The sequence below is a fragment of the Dipteris shenzhenensis genome, chromosome 6, assembly GCF_047967505.1.
Source record: "Dipteris shenzhenensis isolate YYH24624 ecotype China chromosome 6, Dip_SZ_1.0, whole genome shotgun sequence".
NCBI lineage: Eukaryota > Viridiplantae > Streptophyta > Polypodiopsida > Gleicheniales > Dipteridaceae > Dipteris > Dipteris shenzhenensis.
This window is the reverse complement of record NC_141601.1, coordinates 47,503,519-47,531,231: the sequence shown is the minus strand read 5'-3', so window position 1 is coordinate 47,531,231 and position 27,713 is coordinate 47,503,519. Positions and strand designations below refer to the sequence as shown.

At 46.9% G+C, this 27,713-nt stretch overlaps 1 protein-coding gene across 3 annotated transcripts in view; it reads right to left on the bottom strand.

Annotated features, from left to right (window-relative positions):
• The window catches only part of LOC147901257 (protein SAWADEE HOMEODOMAIN HOMOLOG 2-like), a 95,759-nt gene extending 68,906 nt beyond the window's left edge, over window positions 1–26,853 (bottom strand). For all 3 annotated transcript variants that reach the window (XM_087375907.1, XM_087375905.1, XM_087375906.1), the window contains exon 1: window positions 26,575–26,853. In XM_087375907.1, coding sequence (XP_087232033.1) covers window positions 26,575–26,631 — 57 coding nt within the window. In that variant the 5' untranslated portion in view covers window positions 26,632–26,853. The remainder of the gene's footprint in view (window positions 1–26,574) is intronic.
• Window positions 26,854–27,713: the final 860 nt, after the last annotated feature.

The window sequence follows — 27,713 nt, the reverse complement described above, 5'->3', positions numbered from 1 at the left end:
GGATGGTTCTTACCGTATGTGCATTGACTACAGAGACTTGAATAAGGTCACCATCAAAAACAAGTTTCCAATCCCCAGGATAGATGACCTGTTGGATGAACTCAAGGGTGCTCAATTTTTCACTAAGATTGATTTGAGGTCCGGCTATCATCAGATTAGAATGAAAGCTGGGGATGAGCACAAGACAGCCTTTGGCATAGAGAGGGGACTGTACGAGTTCAAGGTGATGCCTTTTGGATTGACCAATGCACCAGCTACCTTCCAGGCACTCATGAACAAGATTTTGCAGCCTCTCCTTTTCAAAGTGCTGGTATTTTTTGATGACATCCTCATTTACAGCAAGGATAAGCAAGAGCACATCAGACATGTCAAACATGTGCTGGAAATTTGGAGGTTGCATCAGCTTTATGCTAAAGCCAGCAAATGCACTTTTATGGCACAAGAGGTTGAGTATCTTGGTCACATTGTGAGCAAGGATGGCATTCGAGTGGATCCTACAAAGGTGAAATGCATTGAGGATTGGCCGCAGCCACGCAACCCTACTCAGTTGAGGGGATTTCTAGGTCTTGATTCCTTCTATAGGCACTTTATTCGCATGTTTGCCAAGAGGGCAGCCCCTCTAACAAACCTTTTGAAGAAGGATGCTTTTATGTGGTCTACAGATGCACAGCACAGCTTTGAAGACATGAAATTCGCCCTCACTCATGCTCCTGTGTTGGTATGCCCTGATTTTTCACGTACTTTCATTGTGGAGGCAGATGCCAGTGGCAAAGGATTAGGGGCTGTGCTAAGACTAGAACACGGGGTAATTGCTTTTGAAAGCAGGAAATTGGATGCCAAGGAACTAGATTATCATGTGTATGATCACGAAATGTTAGCTATCCTCCATGCTTTCAAAAAATGGCACCACTACCTGTACGGTAGTAAAATCAAGGTTAAGACAGATCATAGGACACTCAGGTAGTTCCTTATGCAGCCCAACTTGTCAATGAAGGAGAAGAGGTGGCTGGCTAAGGTTCAGTCTTATGATTTTGACATCGAGTATAGGAAAGGGAAAGAAAACGTGGTTGCAGATGCCTTATCCCGTATGTGGGCTTGTAGTTTGTCTACCATTTCTACCATCTACCAGGAGTGGATTCATGGTATTCAGGAAGAATACATGCAGGATTCTAAGGCAGCTTCCATATTCGTGGAGTTACAGAGGCCATCGAGCCAAGGGCATGCTGAATTTAAGCTGCATAATGGGCTGTTGTGGTGCAAGGATAGAATTTATTTGGTTCCAGATTCAAAGTACCGACTGCTGGTCTTACAAGAAATGCACTCATCTCCTATTGCAGAACATGCGGGTATTACTAGTGGTATGTGGGAAGGATTTGGAGTGCAGCATCATGGAGGGAGCGGTTGACATCCTCTAGTAGGGGAATATCATCACTATCAACAAGCAAAGTAGAGAGGCAGGCGGCATAGATGGGGGCTAGTTTGTGATCAAAGTGGATCTCCGAATAGGTGTTGTATGTGGGGTGGATGTGCTTGGGGGTGGGAGTGTGATGGATAAGGTAAAAGATAGATAGGTATGGTCAGCTCCAAGTGGGGGTGGGAGGATGGAGAAGTTTGTGATGTGAGAGGCAAAGGCATCAAACCCCATGAGATAATCCCTACACTGGCTCCTCCTCCATGTGGGAAGCATGTGAGCCCACCGAAGGAGGGCCACTACTCCTTGCCATTGGAGATGATCATATCATGCACCCTACCCATGTCTATGAAAGGATGGACTAGGTGTCATGTGCATGGACCGTATCTGATGTGTGCTTTAGGCACACATGACTAGCTCAGGTAGGCTGGGGAGGCTAGGGGCCAGGCAGGATATTCTCGGGTTAAGTTGCAAGGGCACGGACAAGTTAAGGTTCTGCTATTTATAGCAACACTGGGCTCAAGCCTATATAAGGAGCCCAGGGGTTCGATTTTCAGTCACGCAAGTCAAAGCAAGGTTAGCTCTTCCTTGCTGATCTGGATCCTGGATCGTGTTGTGGACGCGCACCTGCCTATAGCGCAGCCCAAGGCCCAGCAATAGATCCAGGGCCCTTGAAGGCGCCACCTGGTGGTACGGGATGCCAGGCTGCTAGGGATCTAGTTGGGAGATGTGCCAGTGTGCCAGCAGCTCAGCCTATGGCTCAGAGGGGACATCCCAATCCTAGAGCTAGCTAAGAGTCCAGGATTGGACAATCAAGGTAGGGGGCTGTTGCGAATCCCTAGGACAGGCTAGGTGTCGCAACGAGGGATTTAGGGGAGGCGATGTAAGGAACAGGATGAAGTCTGAACACTGGCAGCTGTCTACGCCTAGGACTTGGCTGGACGAACTTTTGGAGTGCATTGCAACCCTAAAAGCAAGAGCCCTCTAAATTAAGGGAGGGTGGCTAAATCAAGGTAGCTTCTAGAAAGTCCCACTTTCCAAAAGCAAGGATTTACCAGAGCCTATAAAACCTTCCGCCCACCCTTCTCCAGCCTCATACTTTTGCCCACTATTGGCGCAGCATAGCCTCGTGGCCAGGCAGCCACGTCAGGAAGAGCAGAGGCAGCCGGAGTCCAGTCCAGAGGTGGCTGGCGGCTGGACCGAGGTCAGAAGGAAAAGAGGAAAGAATAAGAAGCCTTCTGACAAAGGCAAGGAGGTAGATGTTACTCAGCCGGCAGCAGCGCCTCACAGACCTGACAGGCAGCCGCCCCAGGGTCCAGGGAGAGCTTCTTCTTCGGCTGTAACCCGCCCTCCGCAGCCTCAGGTCCCCCTCTCTCCCGATCCCCAGCTCCCCCCCACCTAGCCCCAGCCCCTACCCCAGCCGCAGTCCCCTTCTTCCGACCCGCAGCATCAGCCCCCGCCTCTCCCTCCTCAGCCCCCGCCTTTTCCTCTTCAGCCCCAGTCCCAGCCCCAGTCCCATCCCTCCTCCCCCGCCTCTCTCAGCTCTTCCGCAGTGCCAGCTTCACCGGTGGTTTCTCAGCCGCGAGAAGCCCCCACTCTCCCACCTCCGCCCCCCCCGCTAGTTGCTTCCGTGGAGTCTGTGTCGCCTACCCCACAGCCTCCTTCCCCTCACTCACCCCAAGCAGGACACCCAGAGACTGCACCACCCCTGGAGCAGCCTTCCTTGTCAGCTAGCCCGACCCCCTCAGTTGCAAATTCTGGCGGGCCTCAGCTCCAGGAGAGAGAGCTTCCTCGCGACTTCTACAGGTCCGGTCCCTGGGATTACTTGGATGTGGCCGACCTCGAGACCTTCCCAGCTTGCCTCGACATCAGTATCTTCTTGCTCCGTAAAGGGGCGGATGGGAAGATCGCAGCCTTGGCCCCGAGGGATGGCCCCAGCTTTGCTTTCACTTTTCTCAGCGACAGCACCGAGACTTGGACAGACGACTCGGTCTGGGAGGCTCTCAGAGAGCAGACGCACACTCAGATCTGGATAGGCCCGACGGGTGGACAGCTTCTCGAGACTCAGTGGTCCGAGGGTGACGTGCGCCTGCGGTGGCGATGCGCCACCAAGCGTTTCAGACTGATTGTGATCCTCAGGCCCCCTCTATCGTGGCCCCTCCCCCAGCATGTCAGAGCCTGGACACCACAGAAACTTCGCGCCTTTTACGGGATGACTACTTCAGAGATATCAAGTTGGCTCGAGAAAGCGTTTGTCCATGGCACCAAAGGCCTCACGCCCTTACTAAAAGTTTTGAAGAATGGGCAGGATGACCCCGCCTCCCCCTCCAAGCCCTCACAGAAGCGTCAGCGCCTTCATTCCGAACTTCAGCCTCTTCCTCGACCTCGGCCGCGAGCAGACAGTTGTTCGCAGCCTACCAGTCCTCATCATGAGCTTACACCTTGTCTCCTGGAACGTGAACGGGTTTCATTCTTCTGGCACCCGTGGTCCTAGGAAGCTCATCTTGAGACAGGAACTTCAACCAGCAGTGATTGGTCGCTTGGATATACTCCTGCTCCAGGAGCATAAGCTTTCAGTGGCTCATACCCGTAGCTGCGGGAAGATCCTCCCTGGACGCTCGTACACTTATTGGGAGCCCTCGATCGGTGCACAGGGGAGGAGTGGCGGTGTTTGCACTTCCGTTTGCGAGTCGGTTGCCCTGGTAGTTTTTGGCCATGGTACGTTGATCCCAGGCCGTGCACTTAGGGTTGGCCTAGAGTTGGAGGGCTCCAAAATAGGAATCCTCAACATCTACGCACCCTCAGACCTCCGACGCAGAGCCACCTTCTAGAGGACACTCACAGAGATTCTCCCAGACTTGGATTCGTGGATTGTTGGAGGTGACTTCAACAATCTAGAGACTTTGGAGGACCAGCAGGGCAGAGGTCCAGAGTTTACAGGTATAGCTCACAGGCAGAGCAGTCCGCTTGGGACTCCTTTCTCTTCGCGACAGGAGGTAGGGACAGCTGGAGAGACCCGTCCTTCCGCCGATGGCACGGGAGCTTGGACTTCTCATGGGGCTTCCGCAGGGAAGGGGGCAGACTTCTGGAGAGATTGGACAGATTTTATATCAGTGATTGGGCCATCAGCAGAGGTGGTCAGGTGGGTGTAGCGCCAGGGACGACGCTCTCCGATCACGTGCCAGTGCTCTTATCACTAGACTCGGCAGCTCAGTCCCTTCCTCCCCGTTCGTGCAGGATTCCTGATTCCATCTTCTCTAGGGAGGAGGTGCGCAGTAGTATCGGTAGCCTTTGGGACAGAGATTGGGGCGGGTGCGTGGATCTGGTAGAGTCGATGGCGCAGGCTCTACAGGAGTCCAGCCAGATTTGCCAGCTCGCAACCCTTCAAGGAGTCGTGGGGCAGAGAGAGAGCTCTTCGTAGGGACCTCGCCTCCATTCAGCGGCTCCAACAGGCAGCTCCGGGTTCGGAGGAGCTTCGGATCCAAGCCGTTCGAGCCAGAGCCCTTCTTGAGGAGACTCTCCAGCGTCGCTCAGAGTTTTCTTATCATGCCTCTCTCCTACTGGGCTCGGAAGGGCGACCGGATGAGCAAAGAGTTCTTCAGGACGCATGGCCAGAGGGCAACAGGTGACCAGATCAGGTGACCAGATCCGGAGTCTTAGGACAGCGGAGGGGCACATCATTACGGACCAAGAAGAGGTCTTGGGGTTGGCTACCGACTTCTATAGGACTCTTTTCCAGCAGGAGCAGCTTGCCCCACGCACTAGGCGTTCCCGCGAGGAGGTGTGGAGGCACATTCCGACCCTTGTTCAGCCCAGCATGCAGGCGACGCTGTTGGCACCATTCACCACTGTCGAGATGCAGGAGGCCTTGATGGCCATTGATGGGCAGAAATGACCTGGTGAGGATGGGCTTTCTAGAGCTTTCTTCACCTCTTTCTGGGATCAGATCCATCAGCCCCTCCTAGCAGCCCTCCAGAGGATTTTCAGCAGCGGTCATATGCCAGAGAGCCTCTCTTCGGGATTGATCTGCCTCATCCCAAAGGGGGGAGATCGACAGGAGATCCGTCAGTGGCGCCCGATCACTCTCCTCACCACTGCCTATAAAATCCTTGCCAAGATGATCAGCGCCAGAGTTCGGCCACTACTTCCTGACCTCATTCATGACACTCAGACAGGCTTTGTCCAGGATCGCAGTATCCTGGATAATGTCTTCACCTTCTCAGAGGCGACGGAGTGGGCTCAGCACAGCGGGTCGCACTTAGCCATCCTACTTCTCAACTTTGAGAAGGCCTACGATCGAGTGGACTGGTCCTTCCTGGAGGGTACTTTGGAGAGACTTGGATTTCCAGTGGGATGGATTCAGGGTATCTCAGCGTTATACAGGACAGCTTCCAACACGGTTATCATCAGCAGCAGGATGGGAGAGCGTTTTCGATTGGAGAGATCAGTGCGTCAGGGTTGCCCCCTCGCTCCTTACCTGTTTCTCTTCTTCGCCGAGGTGATGACATACTATCTTCGGGCGAGGTCGACAGGAATCCGGGGTGTTCGCCTTCCCATCAGGGAGGACACGGAGCTCTTGGACTCGGAGTATGCAGATGACACAGCGCTGTATGTTCAAGATGATGAGATGATGCTGGAGAGGGTGAGACTGGCCTTAGAGCCTAGAGGTCTTCTGTTCGGCAGCCGGTGCGAAAATCAACTGGAACAAATCAGTTGGTTTTCTCACAAACCCTGGGGCATGCTCACAGTGGGGAAGGTTTCTAGGTTTCAGATGGATCCCACGGGGGCAGACTACTAGATATCTCGGGTTTCAGGTTGGCCTGGACATCATGCCAGCTCAGCAGTTTCTCCCGGTGCTAGATTCCATACGACGGAAGCTGGCTTTCTGGAGCACTGCTCTTGTAGTCAACCAGGTTCTCCTGGCCACGGCCTGGTATGTGGCCTCTTGTTGGTGCTTCTCGCGATCCTGCATGGCACAGCTCAGGAGGATGGTCCGGAATTTCCTCTGGTCTGGGGGGGATGGTCTCAGAGATACCAGAGCTAGGGTAGCCTGGCAGACACTCATTCTTCCGCAGGCTGAGGGTGGCTTGGGGATCATTGATCCGGAGCTTCAGAGTCAGGCCCTGCTGGGCAAGTTAGTTATCCGCGGTTTGACCCCGAGGGGGCAAACGTGGAAGATGTTACTTCAGCAGGGGATCAGTTCTTGCGTCCCCCGCCGAGGCGGAGAGTGGCTACCGTCCCTCCGGTGGATCTTCACCTCTGCACCGCTTACTCGCCCCCGCTCCCCGCTCATTCGTAGCCTTCTCACGGTTTGGAGGCGACTCCGTCTTAGTCTCCTCCAGTCGCCTCCTAGCAGTCAGGAGGAGATCGACCGCCAGCCGCTCATCTGGAACGATCAGGTTAGAGATGCCGTGGGCCTTCAGCTGGGGGAGAGGTCACATATCTCGTGGGACGGCTGGATGCGGGGGCCTGCCCAATCCCTTCGAGTTTGGAGGGACACTTACAGACACTTGGAGACCGCTGCTCTAGCAGCCGCAGCCGGAGGTGTCCGTGGAGCTCAGATGAGACGCACACAGATAGATGGCGCGATTCCTGCCGGTTGGTTGGTTCCACCTGAGTTTCAGATCCTCATGCCTGGTGATGCCCGTTGGCTTGGAAAGTTCACCCCTCGTGGCATCCCACTAGTGGTTGCAGGCAGGCTAGACGACACCTCTGTATCCTTCGCGGTTGTGGGGGATGGCCGACTCATGAGAGAGGGTGTGCTCATCGACCCCCTTCTCTCGTAGCAGAGGGTTCGTGTCGTAGGCCTCGTGGGGAAGGTTTGGCGGATCGATCCTAGTATAGAGCAGGATCAGCTGCAGTTATGGCGCCTTTGGCTTTGGGAGGGGCGGGCCCTGTCAGAGCTTGATTGGGATCCAGGTGAGTGGAGATGGCCAGAGGTTGTGGCAGGCCAGGGGCCGACCCCTTTCTTCGCTTACAGCACGAAATTGGGCAGGAGAGTTCTCGGGAGGATGCAGAGCCGACCGCCCACCCAGTGGCCCAGTTGGTATTCTCACGGTATTTCCAGGCTATTTTTGCAGGCCTTCTGGAAGGCCTTGTGGGAGAGCTCGCGGCCGCGAAAGATTTCCTACTTCCTTTGGCTACTCGCCCACAAGGATCTTCCAGTGGGGAGCTGGTTGCGGCAGATTGGTCAGGATGGACTCTGTCAGATTTGTCATGAGGACGAGGAGTCACTAAAGCACTGCCTTTGGAGCTGCACTCGCGCCCAGGACGTGTAGAGATGGGCCTTCGGGATCCTTACTCGCGCAGCTCCGGAGTTAGGTTTGATCACCTGGGGCGCGTTTTGCTGGTGCAGCACCACACCTGGCTATCATCAGTTGTTCGAGGTAGGCCCACAGGACCCTATGTTCTTTATCACACAGGGGACTTGGGGGCCGCTTCAGGGCATCCCGCAGCACTTGGTAGAGGCGGACACAGGATCTCGGGTGAGACAGCCAGTCTGGGAGATTATTAGCAACATCGTCGGATGGCACATTTGGACTTCGCGCTGCACGCAGATCCTCGGTGGTACCCCTCTTTCGACTGCCCAAGTCATGGCCGACATCTGGAGCGAGATTATCCACACGCTCAGAGGCCAATGGGACCAGATCCAGGGGGATTCCCGGGCTGGCCGGGAGAAGCGGAAACGCTTCCTCCGAGATTGGGATACGCAAGGCCTCTTCTTCGAGCATACTTCTCAGGGCCTTCAGTGGCGCTACTCACCGCCTCTCTGGCTGTTTATCCACACCCGCCTGATCCCTCTGTGAGAGAGAGCTTTTTGTTTCCACTTAGGGCTGCGTCCGATTTGTGAACGCAGCCCCGTCAGCTGCAAAACTGACTTTTATGTATCTTGTTTTTTCGAAGTAATATAATCAGCACTGTTTTTCCGGAAAAAAAAAAGAAGATGTCCACCTATACAAGTTGGAAGTCACCCAAAAGGAGGGTGTCTTCCTATCTGGAGAACTGTGTGATTTCAAGTATCATCTCAAATGGGTTGTGTCCCTCTTTAGTGATCTCAGAAGCATATGATGACATGTTTGGGGAAAGTAGCACACCGCGATGAAGATTGATCAGACATCTAGTAGTTGGACTCGTGTCCACATATGACGTGCATGCTTCTCTCTTCATACCACAGATATGAGTGGTCTCAAGTGTGTCTTGAAAAGGATAGCCACGTCTCCAGAGCCTCGTACCCCACTATACCTTTGTAAGACTAGAATAAGTCCAATCAAACAAATTTAGATTTTTTGTTGTTCTAAAGACCAAAAATCTACATAGAAAATAAAAGGGAAAATGAAAGAGAAGAAAAAAGAGGTAAACAAAAACTTTTATGAAAAACAAAAGGAAGACATACTTAGCAAGCAAAGCAACACTTATGTCATCATCAGTGCCCAAGCATAAGCAGCTATACTGGGTTTCTAAAGACCCGCGGAGTCTCTTGGGCAAACCCAGTGCTTACTAAAATACGTCAAATAAACAAAAGAGAAAGAAAACAAGAAAGGAAGAAGAAAGGAAGAAGGTGACTAAGCAAAAATAAACAAGCAAGTCAAGAAACAAAAAACAAAATCTTTCAAAAAACTGGAACGTGTCATCGCAAGGGTCTGGAGGGAGGCACAGGTGGTGAGGCGGTAAGCGGAGGCAAGAGGTGGAGATGCAGGAGGCAGGGACAAGATGTAGTAGGCGAAGAGCAAGCAAGTGGGAGGAGATGCTAGAGGGGGATGATTGGGTAGGAGGAGGGGAGATTGGAGGTGGAGAGAAGGCAAGCAGGAGAAGAGGGGTTGAGAGGGTGGCGGGACGTAGGGGGAGGGCTAAGAGGAGGCGCAATCAGTAGGGAGGGGCTAGGAGGGGGCATGATCGACAAGTAGCCAGATGGAAGGGGATGGGAGGAGGCGCGGTTGCGATTGGAGAGTGAGGGAGAGGGGGGGGGGGGAGAAAGAAAGTTTTATTACAGCCTTTGAAAGACCAAAGGGTTTATGAGACTGAAGAAAACCAATAACAATGAGAAAACTAAGGGGTGGAGCCACTATCGCCAACATTCACACCCAAGATTGACACCTAAGACCATAAAAACGAGAGAGAACAAGTATCGAGATACACTACAAGTCTCGATGGAAGGATTCATGTAGTAAATCATATCAGTCTACAAGAGGCAATCAAGATCACTATTGAGGTCCCACTTGGATTCACCACCTATATGTCATATCCTCAGTAAGCTATTGGGGAACCAAGGCCATTGAGCAACAAAGCATATCAAAAATAAACTCAATGGATGAAGGCTCTAGGGCAAGTTGGCATCGTCAAGGGATGAAATTAACGATAGAATGTTGTAAGTGGTTAGCCTAGGTGACCTGCCCATGCCTTGCTCTCCTCATCGAGAAATAGCTCCCCACTTGACAAGTGCCACTATCAATCCTATTGTCTGTCTCCCCAAGTCAAAGAATAGAGAGGAAATATCTCTTATCCTCACTTGTGTGTCAACACGCTTGGGTCTATCGTGAGTCGTGACTACTCTTTGGGTCTCGACTAGTCTATGTCATCCTGGTGGAAGAAACCACTGATCATCCTCTAGTTGGGCTGCATGAAGACTTCCGAATCTCATCCTGCACTACTCTAAGCGTCACGTAGGAAGGTCGCCACATGTCCTTGATCAGGGTACACCAAGAAAGCTAGAGTGTTCTAAATCCATCCCTGAATAGGCAATGGTGTCATCCTCGGATCTCATAGTACATGAAGCATCTAAAGGTGAAGTGCTCCTCTAACTACTCAACCTCCCGCATGTCGCATAAGGTGCAAAGCCGTCCTAGTGGGAAATCCCCTCTGTGCATCCTGACTCGATATGCAATCGGTGTGAGGACATCCTAAACCACATATTGAGATCCTCAAGGTATGTGGGAGATGGGTTTGGGTATAGCCGAGGTGATCGATGAAACCCTCATCTGAGATCTACAATGATTCTATAGAAGCTGAAGTTTACCGAATACCCAAGTTCTATATGTGGCATTGTAGGAAATTCTCCTTGATCCCCCAGTTTGTCTCATGATAGGTGAGCGGGGCCAATGGATCCTCCAAGCTATACTAAAAAGGAAGCAATCCTTTCACGTTGAGTCCAAGGCCTACAAACATTTGCATGTATGAGCATATCGACTCCTCTGGTGTCCCTCTACCACTACTAGTGTTGTAGACAAGGATAGGGCGAACAAGATAGCCTACTCCATCTTGATGACATGGAGCTGAAGTCTCTGACCCTATGAAGGTACGTAACCACCTGAAGGTTGCATCAAGCTAAAGGGGAGCAGCTCCAAACTTTGTCAAGAGGATCTGATGTGGGACCAATGGTTTACTACGGATCATCCATGCAAGTAGTAAAACCTATAGCGTCTCTATCCATAACCAATCTTCCTCTCATAAGTCTCGGCCCCAAAAGGGGCTACCATGCATACCAGTCGGATAAACAAGAGAATCAAAGAGAAGAGACTTAGTCCTAGGATTATGAAAGTGCTACTGGAAACAAAATCACTCTGGTTGGCAAGTGCGGCATACCCTCTGCTCACTATGGCCTGCATAGGTCTCATCATGAAGATCGAGCCTAAGAAGAGGACTCCCAAGTAGATATAGGACACAACAATCTCGCCGAAAGTGAGCTGCTCTCGATGTGCTACTACCCAAGATGTGTTGAAGATCATAACCTTGAGTGTCCCGAGGTGAACTTCAAAACATGTGTCTCACAAAAAGTCTAGAGTGCTTCCAGATGTTACTTGAGGCCCTCTACAAAAGAGGAGAGTGAGACCACATCATTTGCATATTGGAGAGTTGGGACAAGGGATCCAACAAATGGTGATCCTACACATCCTAGTGTCTCAATGAATCACTCAAGCAAAGCGATGTACAATTGAAACTGGGTCATTGTTAAAGGACATCCCTACTTGGTACTCACATGACCTCCTCTCTCGACCTAACTGCCGTCTGAAATTCTACCTTATACCCACTCATAGAGTGTCATGACTCCCCACGTTATGTCCTGACTCTACCCTAAATCTTAAAGACATCTTAAAAGTCGAATCAGTGACACTGTGTTGAAAGCCTTGCCGAAATCCACAAAGCAGCAATAAAACCTTTGTCTCCGTGCCCTAGCCTCTTCAATGAGTCCTCTCAACATGAAGAAGAAGTCCAAAGTCACGTGATCAGCTCGCAAGCATATGCTTGTCAAGTGGCTCTAAATCCCTTATGATCCGTGTCAAGCATCAAAGCATAAATCTTGGACAAAATATATCCAATAATAATAGCCTTGTAGTTTTCTGGCCTCATGGGATCCCTTGCCTTATAGGAAACTGAAGCATGCAGTGACTACTACACCTATGTTCCACATTGTGGATCCAAGTAAACCATTCGTGATTGACAAGGATGCCAATGATTATGCCATTGGTGCAGTATTATTTCAGGATGTTCAACCTGTATCGTTTACTAGTCAAAAGCTGTAACCAGCACAAGTCAAATATCCTGCACATAAAAAAGAGCTATTTGTTGTAATGCATGCATTGAAGAAGAGTAGGCATTACTTATATGGCTCCAAGTTTGTGGGGTGTGTGGATAACACAACACTTAAGTACTTCAGTAGTGCTTCAAACTTGTGTGGCCATAAGACTAGACGGTCTAAGCTTATGCAGGATTTCAGCTTCGAAATCCAATACAGATTGAGTACCACTAATGTGATGGCTGATGCATTAAATTGGATTGGTTTTGTGAACTTTATGATTTTCATTGAGATCCAAACGGAACACTTTCTATCCCTTAAAGGCCTATATGAGCATGATCGTTATTCAGTCATATTTGGCAACCGGTCCCCAATTATGTGAAATTTGTTGAATGCTTGGTTCTCAAAGATAACGCTTGTCAATTTGACACATGTGTTTGCTATTGCTATGCTAGTGATGAGATGTTGCATTGGTTTGTATAGAAGCAAAAGTCCATGGTTACTAAAGCAAGTCTAAAGAAAGTTAGGCTTTTGAAGGTGGGCATAGCAGAGGATGTTGGCTCTCTAGCTCCTATTGCTTGTAGGCATAAGATGTCGACAGACATGAGATTATTTCTTGCTAGTATGTCTTCTTTGTGTGCATTGAGAAAAACCGTATTCAAGGACTCGATGATTATGTGGGAGTTATTGTATGTTGGTATATCCCTTTGTAGGCATTCCCATCTTCCATCTATCCACAACCGTGATATTTTCTCTAAGCACATTAGTGTCAACTTTTATGTGTCTATGATCCAGTTTGCTAAACAAGAATAGATGCTTTGGTGGCACAATTCAAGAGAGGGTTGAGTCTGTGAGCCCATGACCATCCTGGCATCCACCGAACGTTGGCTTTAGTTGAGTAGGATTTCTATTAGCCGACCGATGCCGTACATCATGTTCAAGAGGGTCAGCAATGCCACGTCAATAAAGTGGAACATTTTACGCAAGGTCCCTTGCTGCATCCATTGAAAATCCTTATGGGTGGTCATGGATAGACTGACCAAGATGGCCAAGTTTGTTCCAACAAAGACTACAATTTCAGCCCCATACCTGGCACAGGTGTTTGTGGAGAAATTATGGGCTTCCGGCTGAGATTGTCAGTGATCATAATCTAAAGTTCAAGAGTTAGAAGTGCTCAACTCTCAAGGTCAGCACGAGTTCATATGAGCATCCGGAATCAGTGGACAGATTGAGCAAGTTGATAAAATCCTTGAGTATATGCTTCACACGTTTGTCTCTCAGAAGAATCTAACTTGGATGAGTGCCTGCCTATGGCTGAATTTGCATATAATAGTGCAAAACGTACAGCAACTAAGCTGAGTCTATTTGTCTTTATGTATGGATTCCAGCCTAAGGCTCCCTAGGCATTTGGTCTGCAAAACATAAAGGTTTAAGTGCCTGCTGATTTTTTGCAATTGCAGCAAGACATGTTGCGACTTGTGAAGGAAAAACTTTTTACAGCATAGAATAGAGCTCAATTTTATGAAAATCAAAAGCACTCACACTGAGTTTTTGCAAAGGGCCAGTTTGTCTATCTCACAATGCCATAAGATTTTGTTTCTCTACAAACGGATGCGTCAATTTTATGAGCAAAAACCTATGAGCAGGTTTATCCGAGCGTGTTTTTCAAGAGATTTTTAAAAATGTTTTTCTTTAGGAAACATGGTTTTTACACTTTTATTTTCACTAGAACTAGATCCCTTTATCATAAAAATATACAGACTAGTCACTCATTCATTTTTACACAACATAATTTTCTTATTTAGAGACATCCCTTTGTACCCCTGTTATTACCTTAAAAAAGTGTTGATTCCTTTAAGAAGCATTCCTCATAATCACTCTCAATGTAATAATACTATGCATATATAATTACTTATTAACACATTTATATCATATGGCAATATCTTTTTAGTGTTTTTATAGCATATTTATGGACATGTTTCTAAAGAAGTTTAAATTACTATAAATAAGTATTAACTTGGGCTTATATATCACTCTCATAAAATACATGTAATATTTAATACTATAAATGAAAGATTTTCCAAAATATAACTCCATATATGTGCTCAAATGGGGTGTTCCGATCAATTTGAGTGGTTGAATGACTATATTTGGACATTGGATATGAAAGTTATGTCACTTTTAAAAGTGCTGTCCAAGGTAGTTTCGCTGGCGAAACTACCTTGGGAGACTTGCTTCAAAGGGGTTTCGCTGGCGAAACTACCTGGATGGCTTGCTTCAATGAGTTTTCTTTGAAGAAACTCTTTCATGAAGATAGGTTGACAGAGGGTTTTCAATGTCACCCCCTATTAAGTAAAAGTTGTAAGAAGGATCATAAGGGAATTTTCATAGAGAAGTCTACTCTACATGTGGGTTTCTTCAAAAGCCATCCCATTATGCTCTCACCATTCCTACAGATTCACCTAAAGATTTTTGTATAAAATAGGCATTGCTATAATACTTTGCATATTTCTAAGTGAAACTATGTTTTCTTCTAATCGATTTTTGCCATATTTATGCATAGTTGGAAGCTTTTTTTTCCCTCGCTCGGACGCTCGAAAGATTTCACTCAGAAAATGCTCGTCCCCTCTACAAACTGGTAAGTCTATAAGCTTTGCAGACCTTTCAAGGTCATCTTATAAGCTGGAATTACTTGTTAGAATTATAGATATAATTCAGCAGTGACCAATGTAATATAATAAGCTAGTTAGGGGCACTTTTCCCTCTTTAAGAGGTTTTTCCCCCTAACCGCAGTTAGTTCACTAACTATGGTTAGTGACTACTAAGGTTTTGTCACTAGGACAAAACCTTATCTTTTCTCACTTTGAGTTGTACTCTCTCTTGTCCAAGGTAGTTTCGCCAGCGAAACTACCTTGGGAGACTTGCTTCAGAGGGGTTTCGTTGGCGAAACTACCTGGATGGCTTGCTTCAATGAGTTTTCTTTGAAGAAACTCTTTCATGAAGATAGGTTGAGAGAGGGTTTTCAATATCACCCCCTATTAAGTAAAAGTTGTAAGAAGGATCATAAGGGAATTTTCATAGAGAAGTCTACTCTACATGTGGGTTTCTTCAAAAGCCATCCCATTATGCTCTCACCATTCCTACAGATTCACCTAAAGATTTTTGTATAAAATAGGCATTGCTATAATACTTTGCATATTTCTAAGTGAAACTATGTTTTCTTCTGATCGATTTTTGCCATATTTATGCATAGTTGGAAGCTTTTTTTTTCCTTCGCTCGGACGCTCGGAAGATTTCACTCAGAAAATGCTCGTCCCCTCTACAAACTGGTAAGTCTATAAGCTTTGCAGACCTTTCAAGGTCATCTTATAAGCTGGAATTACTTGTTAGAATTATAGATATAATTCAGCAGTGACCAATGTAATATAATAAGCTAGTTAGGGGCACTTTTCCCTCTTTAAGAGGTTTTTCCCCCTAACCGCAGTTAGTTCACTAACTATGGTTAGTGACTACTAAGGTTTTGTCACTAGGACAAAACCTTATCTTTTCTCACTTTGAGTTGTACTCTCTTGCTCTATTCTATTGCAACTACGTCTTCAGCTTCCAAGCTTCCTGCTCTCTAAATCTCTCTTGCTCTCACTCACTTCCTATTCCTTCATTTGGTATCAGAGCAGGTTCAAGAGCTTTGAGCTCATTGCTCCCTTCAGTTCCAGCGCTTAGCCTCAAGCTTTAGTCTGCTCCAACTTGTCCGTACAGTCCGTACGACTGTACGGAATCCTGACGCATAGTGTCGTACAGCTCCCGTAATACCTCCGTACAGCTCCCGTAAAACATCCGTACTGCTCCCGTACAGATTGCCGTACAGATCGTCGTTGCTCCGTACAGATCGCCGTACTGCGCCGTACAGATTGCCGTACAGCACAGTGCAGGTCATCGTACCTGCGCAGGATTCCGTACAGCGCCGTACATCGCCGTCCGTACATCGCCATCCGTACATCGCCGTACTTGAGCAGGAGCACCTGGACAATCTTGTCGTACTGACCATACAAACTGTACCGTACAATCCGTACTGTACCGTACCACCGTACAGTTAGTACTGCACCGTACCACCTGCACTCTTCACAGATTTGTGTGCATTTCTGCATTTTCAGATCTGTACTTGCAGATTTACACAGGTTGCCTTCAGCCACAGGTGTTCTTTGGCAGGCACATCTTGCAGAAAACCATAGTTTGGTTCAGTTGTTTGGGAGTACATTTGGGACATCTTGCATATTGCAGACATTGCAATCATTGTGCAATTTTGGAGCTACATCTGGAGCAAAATTGCAGATCTAGTCTGAAATTTGGGGCTTTTGTTAAAAAATTGCAGATTTGGGGCTTTTAGTAATTTTGCCCCTTTCTGGCTGCAATTTCTAGCCACAAATTGGGGCTTTTGTGTTGAGAGAGCATTTTTTGGAGTATTCAGTACATACTGCCTTTCTTGGAGTGTTTGGAACACTTTTGGCAGATTTTGGAGAGTGTTTGATGCTTGGACAGATTTCTGACAGCTCAAGTACAGAAATCTAAGTTGCATATACAGCCCGTGCTTGGCTGTGTTTTTGGGAGTTGTGCATTTTATTCCCAGTAAGGGAATTCAGCTTTGTATCTACTTCAATCTCTTTCTCAGATATGGCCCATCAAAATCAGAATGAGTTCCAGTTCGGTGGTCTTTCACAGGAAGACAAGTTGGATGGTACCAACTACTCCCTCTGGAGTTTCATGGTACGTAATATTCTGATTTCTCGCAATTTATGGGATTATGTCAATGGGGATGAAATCCGACCAGCAGATATTGCACCTGCTACCCCTCCTCAGCAAGGAGGTGGAAGAGGTCGTGCACAGGGTGCAGCTGCAGGACAAGTTGTTGGTGCAGCTACAGTCAATACTCCAGAGCAGAAAAGATGGGATTCACGGGATGCCTTAGCCTTGTCATGCATCTCTCTTTCAGTGAAAAGATCAATCATTCCGCATATCCGGTCGTGTAAGACCTCCAGGGCAGCGTGGGATATTTTGGAAAGCATGTATGCAGCACGGAATGATGCCAGGGTATCTTTCTTAAAAAGAGAGTTGAGCAATACACATACGGAGGAGGGTGACTCCATGTCAGTCCACCTCACAAAGCTACAGGATCTCAGAGAGCAATTGTTAAACATAGATGAAATTATTCCTGATTCAGAGATGATTACAACCACTCTGAATTCTCTTCCTGAGTCTTATCTCAGCTTTCACACTTCGCTGAATTTATCATTGAGGGGGGGTGCAAATCCTCTCACTTTTCATGAGTTGATAGGACTTCTGCTTCAGGAAGAGCCGACCAGGAAAAATTTGGCTTCACGTGCAGGTGAACAAGCCATGCTCTCAAAATTTAAATAAAAAACAAAGGGACAGGCAAAGACAACAGCAAATCAGCCTTCCAGTGGGTCAGGACAGCCTTCACAAAAGGCTAAAAGTGATGCAAGTAAGCCCAAAAAGAAGGGTTTTTGTCACTACTGCAAAAAGCCAGGTCATCACATAGCAGAATGCAGGAAAAGGATTGCAAAAGAAAAGAAAAACAGCTCAGGAATGGCTGTTTCAGATTCAGCCCCTTGTGCATCTGACAGTGGGGATGCTACAGCCAACTTTGTTGGTCAAGATTATGCCTTTTTATCTTGCATTTCAGATTCTAGGTTGGCTGTTCCAGATGCTTGGGATAGTACAGCCTCTTGCAGTGATGATACATATGCTTTTTTGACTTGCAGCTTTGACTCTTCTACAGATGCATCTGCTTTCAGTGTTAATGAAACACTGAACACATGGTATTTTGATAGCGGTGCATCCAAGCACATCACTTCTAGGAAGTGTCTTTTTACTTCCTTGCATCCACCTCCTGTTGGTAAGAAAGTCACTTGTGCCAACAACTCCTCATATTCAGTACGTGGCACAGGAGAAGTTGAGCTCACTGCAATTGATGGCTCAATTTTCAGACTTTCTGATGTCTTATATGTGCCTGGCATAACCAAAAATCTCCTTTCAGTGTCCACTCTTAACAGAGGGGGATTTCAGGTCATCTTTGAGGATGACAAATGTGCTGTCCGAGACAGGGAAGCTAACTATGCCTTAATGTTATCTGGTACTCTGCTGCGTGGGCTTTTTCAGCTTGATATTTTTGAGAAAAGAGCAGCCCATGCTCTGGCAGTTTCTACTCCTACAGCTACCATGCAAAATGCAGAATTATGGCATGCCAGATATGGCCACATGCATTACAACAGCTTAATGACACTTCAGAAATTTTCAATGGTTGATGCATTGCCACCTCTTGAGATACCTCCTCCACATGCCTGTGAAGGGTGCATTTTAGGTAAGATGCATAGATTCCCCTTCAAAAAGGATGGTTCAGTTAAAGCTGTTCGCAAATTGCAGCTAATACACAGTGATGTCTGTGGTCCCATGAGGACTCCGTCATTGGGTGGTCATCTCTACTTTGTCACATTTATTGATGACTACTCCAATTTTACTTGGGTTTATGGGCTGAAAAAGAAATCTGAAGTGTTCACGGTATTTAAACACTTTTCAGCCATGGTTGAAAATGAAAGCGGACTCAGGATACAGACATTACGCATGGATAGAGGTGGGGAATACCTATCTGCAGAATTTGACGCTTTTCTCAAGCAAAAGGGTATTGTGCATCAGCTCACAGTCAGGCTGACCCCTCAGCAAAATGGCAAAGCTGAGAGGAAAAATAGAACCCTCATGGAAATGGACAAATGTATGCTGAAAAACAAACACATGCCTCATAAATTTTGGCTAGAGGGTTTGATGTGTGCCAATTACATTTTGAACAGGGCTCCCACTAAGGCTTTAAAAACAAAAACTCCTTTTGAGGTCTGGAATGACAAGAAGCCTTCAGTGGATCACTTCCGAGTCTTTGGATGCCTTGCCTATGCACATGTGCCAGTTGAATTTAGGCACAAATTGTCAGATAAAGCCATCAAATGCATATTTGTTGGATACAGTGCAGAAAGCAAGGGGTATCGTCTCTACAATCCTGCTACACGCAAAATCATTGTAAGTAGAGATGTGATATTTTCTGAAAATTCAGCTCACACTCAAGCTGAATTTCAAATGCCTTCATCTTCAGAGGATGTCTTTCAAGGGTTGCTACCCATTGCTTTGGGTTCCTCTGCTGATTTTTCTGATCCAAATCAGAATTTACAGCAACCTTCAAATGCTTCAGTTCCGCCACAGGATGTCTTGCCTCCTCCACAGGCAGTGGAACAAGTGGTGCAGCAAGAAATTGCAGACATACATGCAGCAAAAACAGTCCCAAACTGGCTGTTACAGACTCTCACGGAGAGTAAACTTGATGCTCCGTTACCTGGCAGGACTCGCAGTGCAGCAAGGCACATGGAAGGTGCTAATTCAGTGGAATCAGCATATGCAGGTACTCTTCTTGATGAAGAGGAGCCTGCCACATTTGAAGAAGCAAAAGGCAATGTGCATTGGATGAATGCCATGCACGATGAGTTGCAGTCCATTGCAAAAAATCAGACTTGGGATGTTGTGGACTTGCCACAGGGTAAACATGCTATTGGCACACGATGGGTATTTAAAGTCAAACGGAAGCCAGATGGCTCCATTGACAGATATAAGGCCAGGCTGGTTGCTAAGGGCTATGCTCAGAAAAAGGGCATAGATTATGAGGAGACATTTGCTCCTACATCCTGGATGACCACCATCCGATCAGTAATTGCAATGGCTGCATATTTTGAGTGGAATGTTCATCAGTTGGACATAAAAACAGCCTTCTTAAATGGGGACTTGCTGGAAGAGGTGTATGTCAAACCACCTCCGGGCTTTGAAATTACAGCAAATGCACTTCACGTATGCAAACTCAATAAAGCTTTATATGGGCTGAAACAGGCCCCTCGTGCATGGTATGCTAAGATACATGCCTTTTTGACCAGCAAGGGGCTGCACAATAGTCCTACTGAGAGCACCCTCTACATCAAGATGGATGGGGGGGAAATATTAGTCATCCTTCTTTATGTCGATGACTTACTGCTCACAGGGTCCAATGAAGAAAAAATTGCAGATTTCAAAGCTGATTTGCAGATTAACTTTGACATGTCAGATTTGGGGCTGCTTCACTTTTATTTGGGGATCCAGTTCTCTCATGAGAGACGTGGCACTGTTATGTCTTAGTCTAAGTATGTTCAGAAACTCTTAGACAGATTTAACATGCAAGAGTGTAAGCCCATAGTGTAAGCCCATAGCCACTCCTATGGAGTCGGGGCTGAAACTCACAATGCATGATGCAGGAGAATCAGTTGATGCCACACTTTACAGTCAAGCTGTTGGATGCCTCATATATCTCTGCAACACTAGACCTGATATTCAGTTTGCAGTATCTCAGGTGAGCAGGTACATGCACAGCCCCAAAACTATGCATTGGCAGGCAGTTAAGCGCATCTTCCGTTATTTGCAGGGCACCAAGTCTTTTGGCTTACTATTTCCCAGGGGGGGTGACTTGCAGATGCATGCCTACAGTGATTCAGATTGGGCTGGTGATTATGACACTAGGCAGTCCACTAGTGGCAATTGTTTCTTTTTGGGTAAATCTTGCATTTCATGGCTGAGCAAGAAACAATCTACAGTGGCTACCTCATCATGTGAAGCTGAGTACAGGGCAGCTTTCACAGCAACAGTTGAATGTGTCTGGCTGAGACGTTTATTTGCTGATCTTCATCTGTCTTTGGAGGGTCCTTCTCCAATTCTCACTGATAGTCAGAGTGCCATTGCAGTGGCAAAGAATCCAGTGTTTCATGCTCGCACGAAGCACATTGAGGTTCACTATCATTACGTCAGAGAGAAGTTGCATGCAGGAGAGATCAGTATGATCTTTGTGTCCACACATGACAACGTTGCAGATATTTTCACCAAAGCACTACCACGTGAAAAGTTTGAGGCATTTCGCAGTGCCCTGAACTTATATCCGTTTGGTGATTGATCAGCCTTGTACATGACATTGGCACTGCAGGGGGGTGTTAGAATTATAGATATAATTCAGCAGTGACCAATGTAATATAATAAGCTAGTTAGGGGCACTTTTCCCTCTTTAAGAGGTTTTTCCCCCTAACCGCAGTTAGTTCACTAACTATGGTTAGTGACTACTAAGGTTTTGTCACTAGGACAAACCCTTATCTTTTCTCACTTTGAGTTGTACTCTCTTGCTCTATTCTATTGCAACTACGTCTTCAGCTTCCAAGCTTCCTGCTCTCTAAATCTCTCTTGCTCTCACTCACTTCCTATTCCTTCATTACTGCCTAAAGCAATTCTGGATTATAGGGAGAGACCTCACAGAAATGGAGTGGTCCCTAAACTTCTTATCAAATGGAAGGACAAATCTAGTCATGACAACTCCTGGGAACATCTGTGCAGTGACAATTTTCCAATTTCCTAGCCTGAAACTTCCTAGTCTAGATTATTTTGTGGTGAGAGAAATGCTATGGACCCAAGGTCATTTGGGTCATAGCATTAATGATGGGTTAGGTCCAAGCGTTGGAGCCTTCAAAAGGGGTCAGTAAGTACACCCATTGTTGGGATCAAGGTCTTGAGGAATGAATGCTCTGCTGTGATAAGTAGGCGGCTCAATAAAAACTCTTGAGGACCGGTACTGCCGCTAGGACTGGAAGCTGAATTGCTGAGACCAGTCATCCCACCATGCTACTACTACGAATATCTGTTCCTCGGGTGGTATGGCACTCTGATAGGCTCATAAAAATCTGAACTGCATGCTATCCTCATGAACTGCTGAGGACTGACTGGGCTGCTGATCCGGAGGCATTGCACTCTGGACGGCCAATGGCATGAAAGTAGCTACCACATGCTGGCCTGCACCCTCCCCACTACGAAAGATCCACCCGCATAGAAATGCTGGTGCTACTCCACGAACTGCTAGGGTGATGACAAAGCCACTAAGGCTAGGCAACCAAAACTGAAAACTTGGAAACTCCAAAATACTCACATGCACTACTGGAAACTGTGGTACTAATTTCTGCATGACTGTTGTGAGAGAAAGCTAGAATACATGTGCCTCCTCTGCTAGCACGATAACTGCTGAGCGTAAAAACTTTGCCACCCTCCTAGAATCTGGAACTGTGTTTGTAAATGTCTCCCAAAAAATCTGAGTGACGCCAAGAGCTGCTAAAACTGTAGCTGTCTCTCTGAGAAACTCCGACAGAGGTGGAACCATGGATGTCTTCCCAAGGAGCTAAGAGGCGATTGGCACTATAGAGCACCCCTCCAAGGGGTAGATTGTAGTGGATGCTCTACGAAGGAACTGTGGAGCTGCTGGGCACCCCTCTAATGCTACTGAATGGGATGGTGCCTGAAAGGACTATGAGATGTTCAGAACTGCAGAAAACATCTCGACTGTAATGAGTGACCGGTAGGCCTCTCAAAAGGACTAGATGGCATAGCTGCTTCCCAAAGGGGATACTGGGACTAAGCCTGTCCCCTTGAGATACGGAGGAAGTACTAATGTCCCCCTGAGATACTAAGTACTAAGATTGATGAGCACACCTCTAATGAATCAACTGAACTGATGTCATCACCAAGGGAACTGCTGGTGTAGACATTGGTCACTGCTACTGCTGGTGGCTCGAGATCTAATGAAGAGGAAATTGCATGACTAATCTCCAAGGGTGAAGGACAGAATAATGGGAAGGCCTCCTCAACCTCTTTGCTGACGGGTATTGTGACTGCTGCCCCCTAAAGAATTGAGAAAGAGGGAACAGCATGCCTATCCTCACTGGCTGCCAAGGAATCGTCGCCTCCGTACTCTTGATAGCTACACCTGCTACCCCAGCTATGAGGGTAGTCCCTCCTGCTAGAAACTGGTCTAGCGGACTCCTAAGACACCCCCTCCTGCTGAACATCAAGGCCAGTGGGATTGGAAACTAAGCCCACTTGTCTTGAACACTCCTGACAAGAAGGTGAAATGTGAGTCCTCCCGACTGAAGCTGATGTGGCCAACTAAGCTCCTAGGGTGGAAGCCCCATAGGAATTGATTGTAGCTGATGAAGAGACCTTGGGTAGAAGATCCATCACCCCTATCTGTTGCATCTGGTATGTCCCCTTGGGTGGAAGCCCCAAGAGAAGTAACTATGCGAACCAGACAACCCCCTCGGGTGGTGGACCCAAGAGGCTCATCTATTGTAACTGCTAAGGTGTCTGAGATCTCACCAAGGATGAAAGACCCATCACACATAATAGTGAAAACCATCTGCTCCCCTGAGAGCTGATCAGCTAACTGAGCTCCCTGGGTAGAAGACCCATAGGAACTAACTGGATATCATGAAGCTACTGGACGAGTGAAAGACCCTGTACTAACTGAATTATCCCCTCGGGTGGGAATCCCAAGAGAATAAGCTGCTATAATTGGATGAACCCCAAGGGTGGTAGATCCAAGAGGCTCATCATATGGGGGTGCTAGCTTAGCTGAGCTGGTCCCCAGGAGGGAAGACCCCCTAGAGCTGGCTGTGGAAATGGTTGCAATAACCCCATGGGTGGAAGACCCTGAGGAGTTGCATGTAGCTAAGCAGAAACTGAGTCCCCTAGCTAGTAGACCCAAGGGAAGCCCATGTTTGAACTGCTGCAGAATAGTCCACTGAACTGTGCTCGAAGATGGAAGACTCCTGTGCAGGTAAAGGCCACTATGCGGATGAACTGTCTATAGGTACTGCGGAAGGATAGTCCACTACACTGCACTCGAGGGTGGGAGACCCCTGAGTGGATGGACTTACACTAATAATTGCTGATGAGGAGAGGAACTGTGAGCAGGCCGAAACTGCCGATGCTGTAAAAGCATCTGCTCTCGGTCTGCCTGCGCTGGACCACGTATGCTACCAAGTCAGCATGACGTCTGGATCAATGCGCAGCCGCCTCGAGACATTCCTATTCCAAAAAGAAGACAGTAACGGTCCAATGTCATTGCATCCTCTTTTCTTGCTCGGGCTGCTCAGAAAAGAGTCAATTCTGCTCAAGGAGATGATCCTGCTTTCTGACGCTTGCCTGAGAGCTGCTACACTGGACGAGTCCATGATGGAAGACTAGTCGACCCATCAACTTCTGCAAGAATAACTTCCAGAGGAAAAAAAAACCTTGCCCATGTGCGATGGAGGGAGGGAGGCAGAGGCTGGTACTACCACTAGTTCAGGGTAGCGACAAAATACAAAGTTAGAAAATATCCCAAGCATGCTCCCTCCTTTGTTAACTGAATCCACATTACTGAGCTTTGCTGCCAAGATCCCCTCCAACCTATTTCAGATTAGAAGGAACCATATTGCTCTGATACCAAATAGCATGCCGGGATTAGCTGTGCGGAAGTTAGATGAACATACAAGGAAGAACTCAAGCATGAGATACACCAGATATCTTCCTAACTACAGTACACTGCTTTATTTATACTGATGGCGTAAATACTGTTGTACATGGGTGCCAAATCGGCATACAAAACTGAGCTGAACTACTTCCCTAGCTGCAGCATGAGGGAGATGGAGCTACGCTGCTGAAGCAGGACACCAAACCTCGACCATATGCTGGCTGATAGGCACTGTTAGAGGCTCGGAGCTGAGTGCTGAAATGAGGGGCAAGGCCCCCAAAACCTGCCAAATATGCTGCGTAGGGAGCTGCAATTGGCTGACAAGTCAGCCAGTTGTCGCTGCAACCTGGGCTTTGACCCTGGTGCACGTGACATGGGGACCCTATGGTGCCTAATTAATTGTGCAATGGAGGCTAACGGCCCTAATGAGCATTGGTTGACACATGGAAATAAGAGTGGTCTAATAGCCCCATCTACATAAAAAACGCCATAATGCCCTAGCATATGTACGCTAATGGGGGAGGCAAATCCTCTCACCCCAGTGGCCACATCCTTTTGGTGGGTGATGAGGACTCTACAAGCAGCTAGGCAGTAGGTCCCAGGACCCCACACACGAAACTGCATGTGCCCACATGGCACTTGATACCTAGCCCCCTTTTGGCCCAACATGAAAAGTACCTTCTCTTGACACGTTACTTGTGCGAACAGATAGAATTGTTGAGAGCATTTAAAAACAATAAGCTGGAAGAGGTGTGTCACCGCTCAATGCATCCACGTCACGATGATGTGATATACATCCTCCCTGGCCGCTAACATTAGGAGGAGAAGCATTCCCCCGGTTGTCAACTTTGTTTACAGGGACAGAACGTGTTCACTGCCATAGGTGAGGTGAGGCCATGAGGTGAGGCCATCTGTTGGCCCTCCGCCAGGTCCATCACATGCAGGTTCCTCATTCCTCATAAGGGCCTGCACAGATGCCAAGTATAGTAGGGCCACCAGAGATGTGCATCAGCAGAGCTGACATACAAGTACCTATGTCAAATAACGATATGATAATGGCATTTCTTGCTTGTTCTCACTTCCAGTGTCAGCATTCTGGTTTCCATTATCAACACTCAGAACAAAGGCATTTGCATTCCTTAGAACTATAGCCATTTGCAAACTGACTGAAGTTAAATAAATGAAAAACAAAACTCCGTATCACATTTCAATCGTCACTCATAATCTACATGCCAAACCAGATCCAAGAGGTTTTGCAACGATCGAGGAAGAAATATGAATTCACACTGGGCTTAGCCACTGCTGAACCTCTCCATCCCACCACAATACTCAGACATGTAACGTTGACTCACAGAACCATTCTGAGAGGGAAAGAATTACATCAGGAAGAAATAATGTGACCCAGAAATAGACCAACCAAGCTGCAGAACTCCTCCAAAATAATCACTAACCAAACCTGTCAGGGAAAAGATACCCAAAGCACAAAACAACATTTGTTGCCACATGTTGGAAAGTTTTTAATTTTACCATTACTCTTGCAAAAGCAGCTCCACTAAGAGAAAATCTGGATCTGGAAGCACGATGGCCCAGTGGATAAAAATCTACCTATCTAGATGTGTGTGAATGACGTTACACAAAGCATCTCTTCAGCACATTATGTCTTACCACAGGATTAACTTATGCATGCCTACTTTAAGAACATGGCAAGCAGTAAATTCAGTGAAATGGCTGTGGCCAGTCCAGGATTGATTCTTAAGCGAACAAGTGGATTGCATGATGGCAAGAACCTTGCATATAATTCTGAAAGAATATACAAAATTGGCAAACTCACGAGATCTTTAAACTCTCTACTTGTGCTCTACGCTGATCAACCTTGGCAAAGCGTATAATAACTTCCCTACCACGAAAGAATACTATGGAGTTCGACAAACATGAAAAACACTATTCCTGTCTAAGTGCTTGCAATTCATGTCCCAGCCTCATGAAAAACACTATTCCTGTCAATTCATGTCCAAGCCTCACTGCTTTGCCCCAACCTCAGGTGTTTTAAGACGACAGAGAAGAGGGAAGGGAGCAAAGATGTTCGGTGAAATTCTGCATATTAGTACTACTACGCATTCTCATCGTTTCTACATCAGGACCAATATTTCTTTGAAATTATTAAAGTACCATATTGCCACGACGCAAACGGGAGCTCAACGAAGCTGGTCTTTGCACTTAGAAGCTTTCATTGTCAAGTGTAGAAGGACAAACCTCTTGGGGCAAAAAGCGAAAAACCTGACCACCTCCTCCTGCAGGGGGCCGTCCCATTGTTGTGCGTGAGACCCAATTCGAATCTCTGTGCTATAAGCTGCACAACTATGTGATCGATGAGAAAGGGTGACGAGGCGAGCTGGGTTGTGATTCTGTGTGGCTGATAAACGCCTCAGACGGCAATGAAGAGTTGTAGATCAAAAAGTCGTTAGAAAATGTTAGATTCTTATCATAAAACCTGGAGCTTGTGCCAGGCCTATATTTGTCAGCTCTATGGAATAGCTAGGAAATTTCCACCTGTATAACTATTGTTTTTTGAAAGGTTATGTCAAGCTACATTAGACCATAAGCTCCAAGGAGGTGCTCTACAAATGTAAAGTGTATACACTTCCCAATATACTTGGAGGCACTTCACTCACCTTTGTACATGCTTGCTTTTAGTAACCATACCTATGTCAACAAAAATGTGAATTTCTACTATCAATTAGTTTGGGAGAGCATGAGAGAGGTGAAAAGGGAGTAATTAATCTAATGTGAGGGGAGGGGGATCGTTGAGAGACAAGAGCAATGAACTCAAGGGGGGGTGGACTGACCCAATGAGAGTGCAGCCTTAATGAAGGGCGAGAAAATCCATCACACATTGGAGAGAGGGGAGGGGCACTCGTAACATAACAAAGGGGAGGGTTAAATAACGAGAGTAGAACTTCAAGGCTATTATAAGGGGGAGGATAACACGGGGTTTCTTCAAAAATATGGCTCGTTAGGCTAGTAGTAAGGCTCACATTTGAGAGGGTGAGGTGGTGAGATCAAACCCTTCTTCTCCTTCATCCTTTGACGATCAATATGTAGTTATTAGATGAAACTAATGGATGAATTAGTTATAAGGTCAATATGTAGTTATAAGATGAAACTAATGGATGAATTAGGTGAGTATGTTTTTCATGACTATCACTTCAATTCAAGTTGTTGGTTGGTCTATTACACTACTAAAAGAGTACTTGTGTTGATCTTGCACACTACCTTTAACTCCTCAAATTATTGCACTTTCCCTCATTATGGTTGTTTCTTTAACATCATTCCAATGCATCGTATAAATTACATGTCTACAACATGTAAGAATGGGTTGATGTGTAGCATTG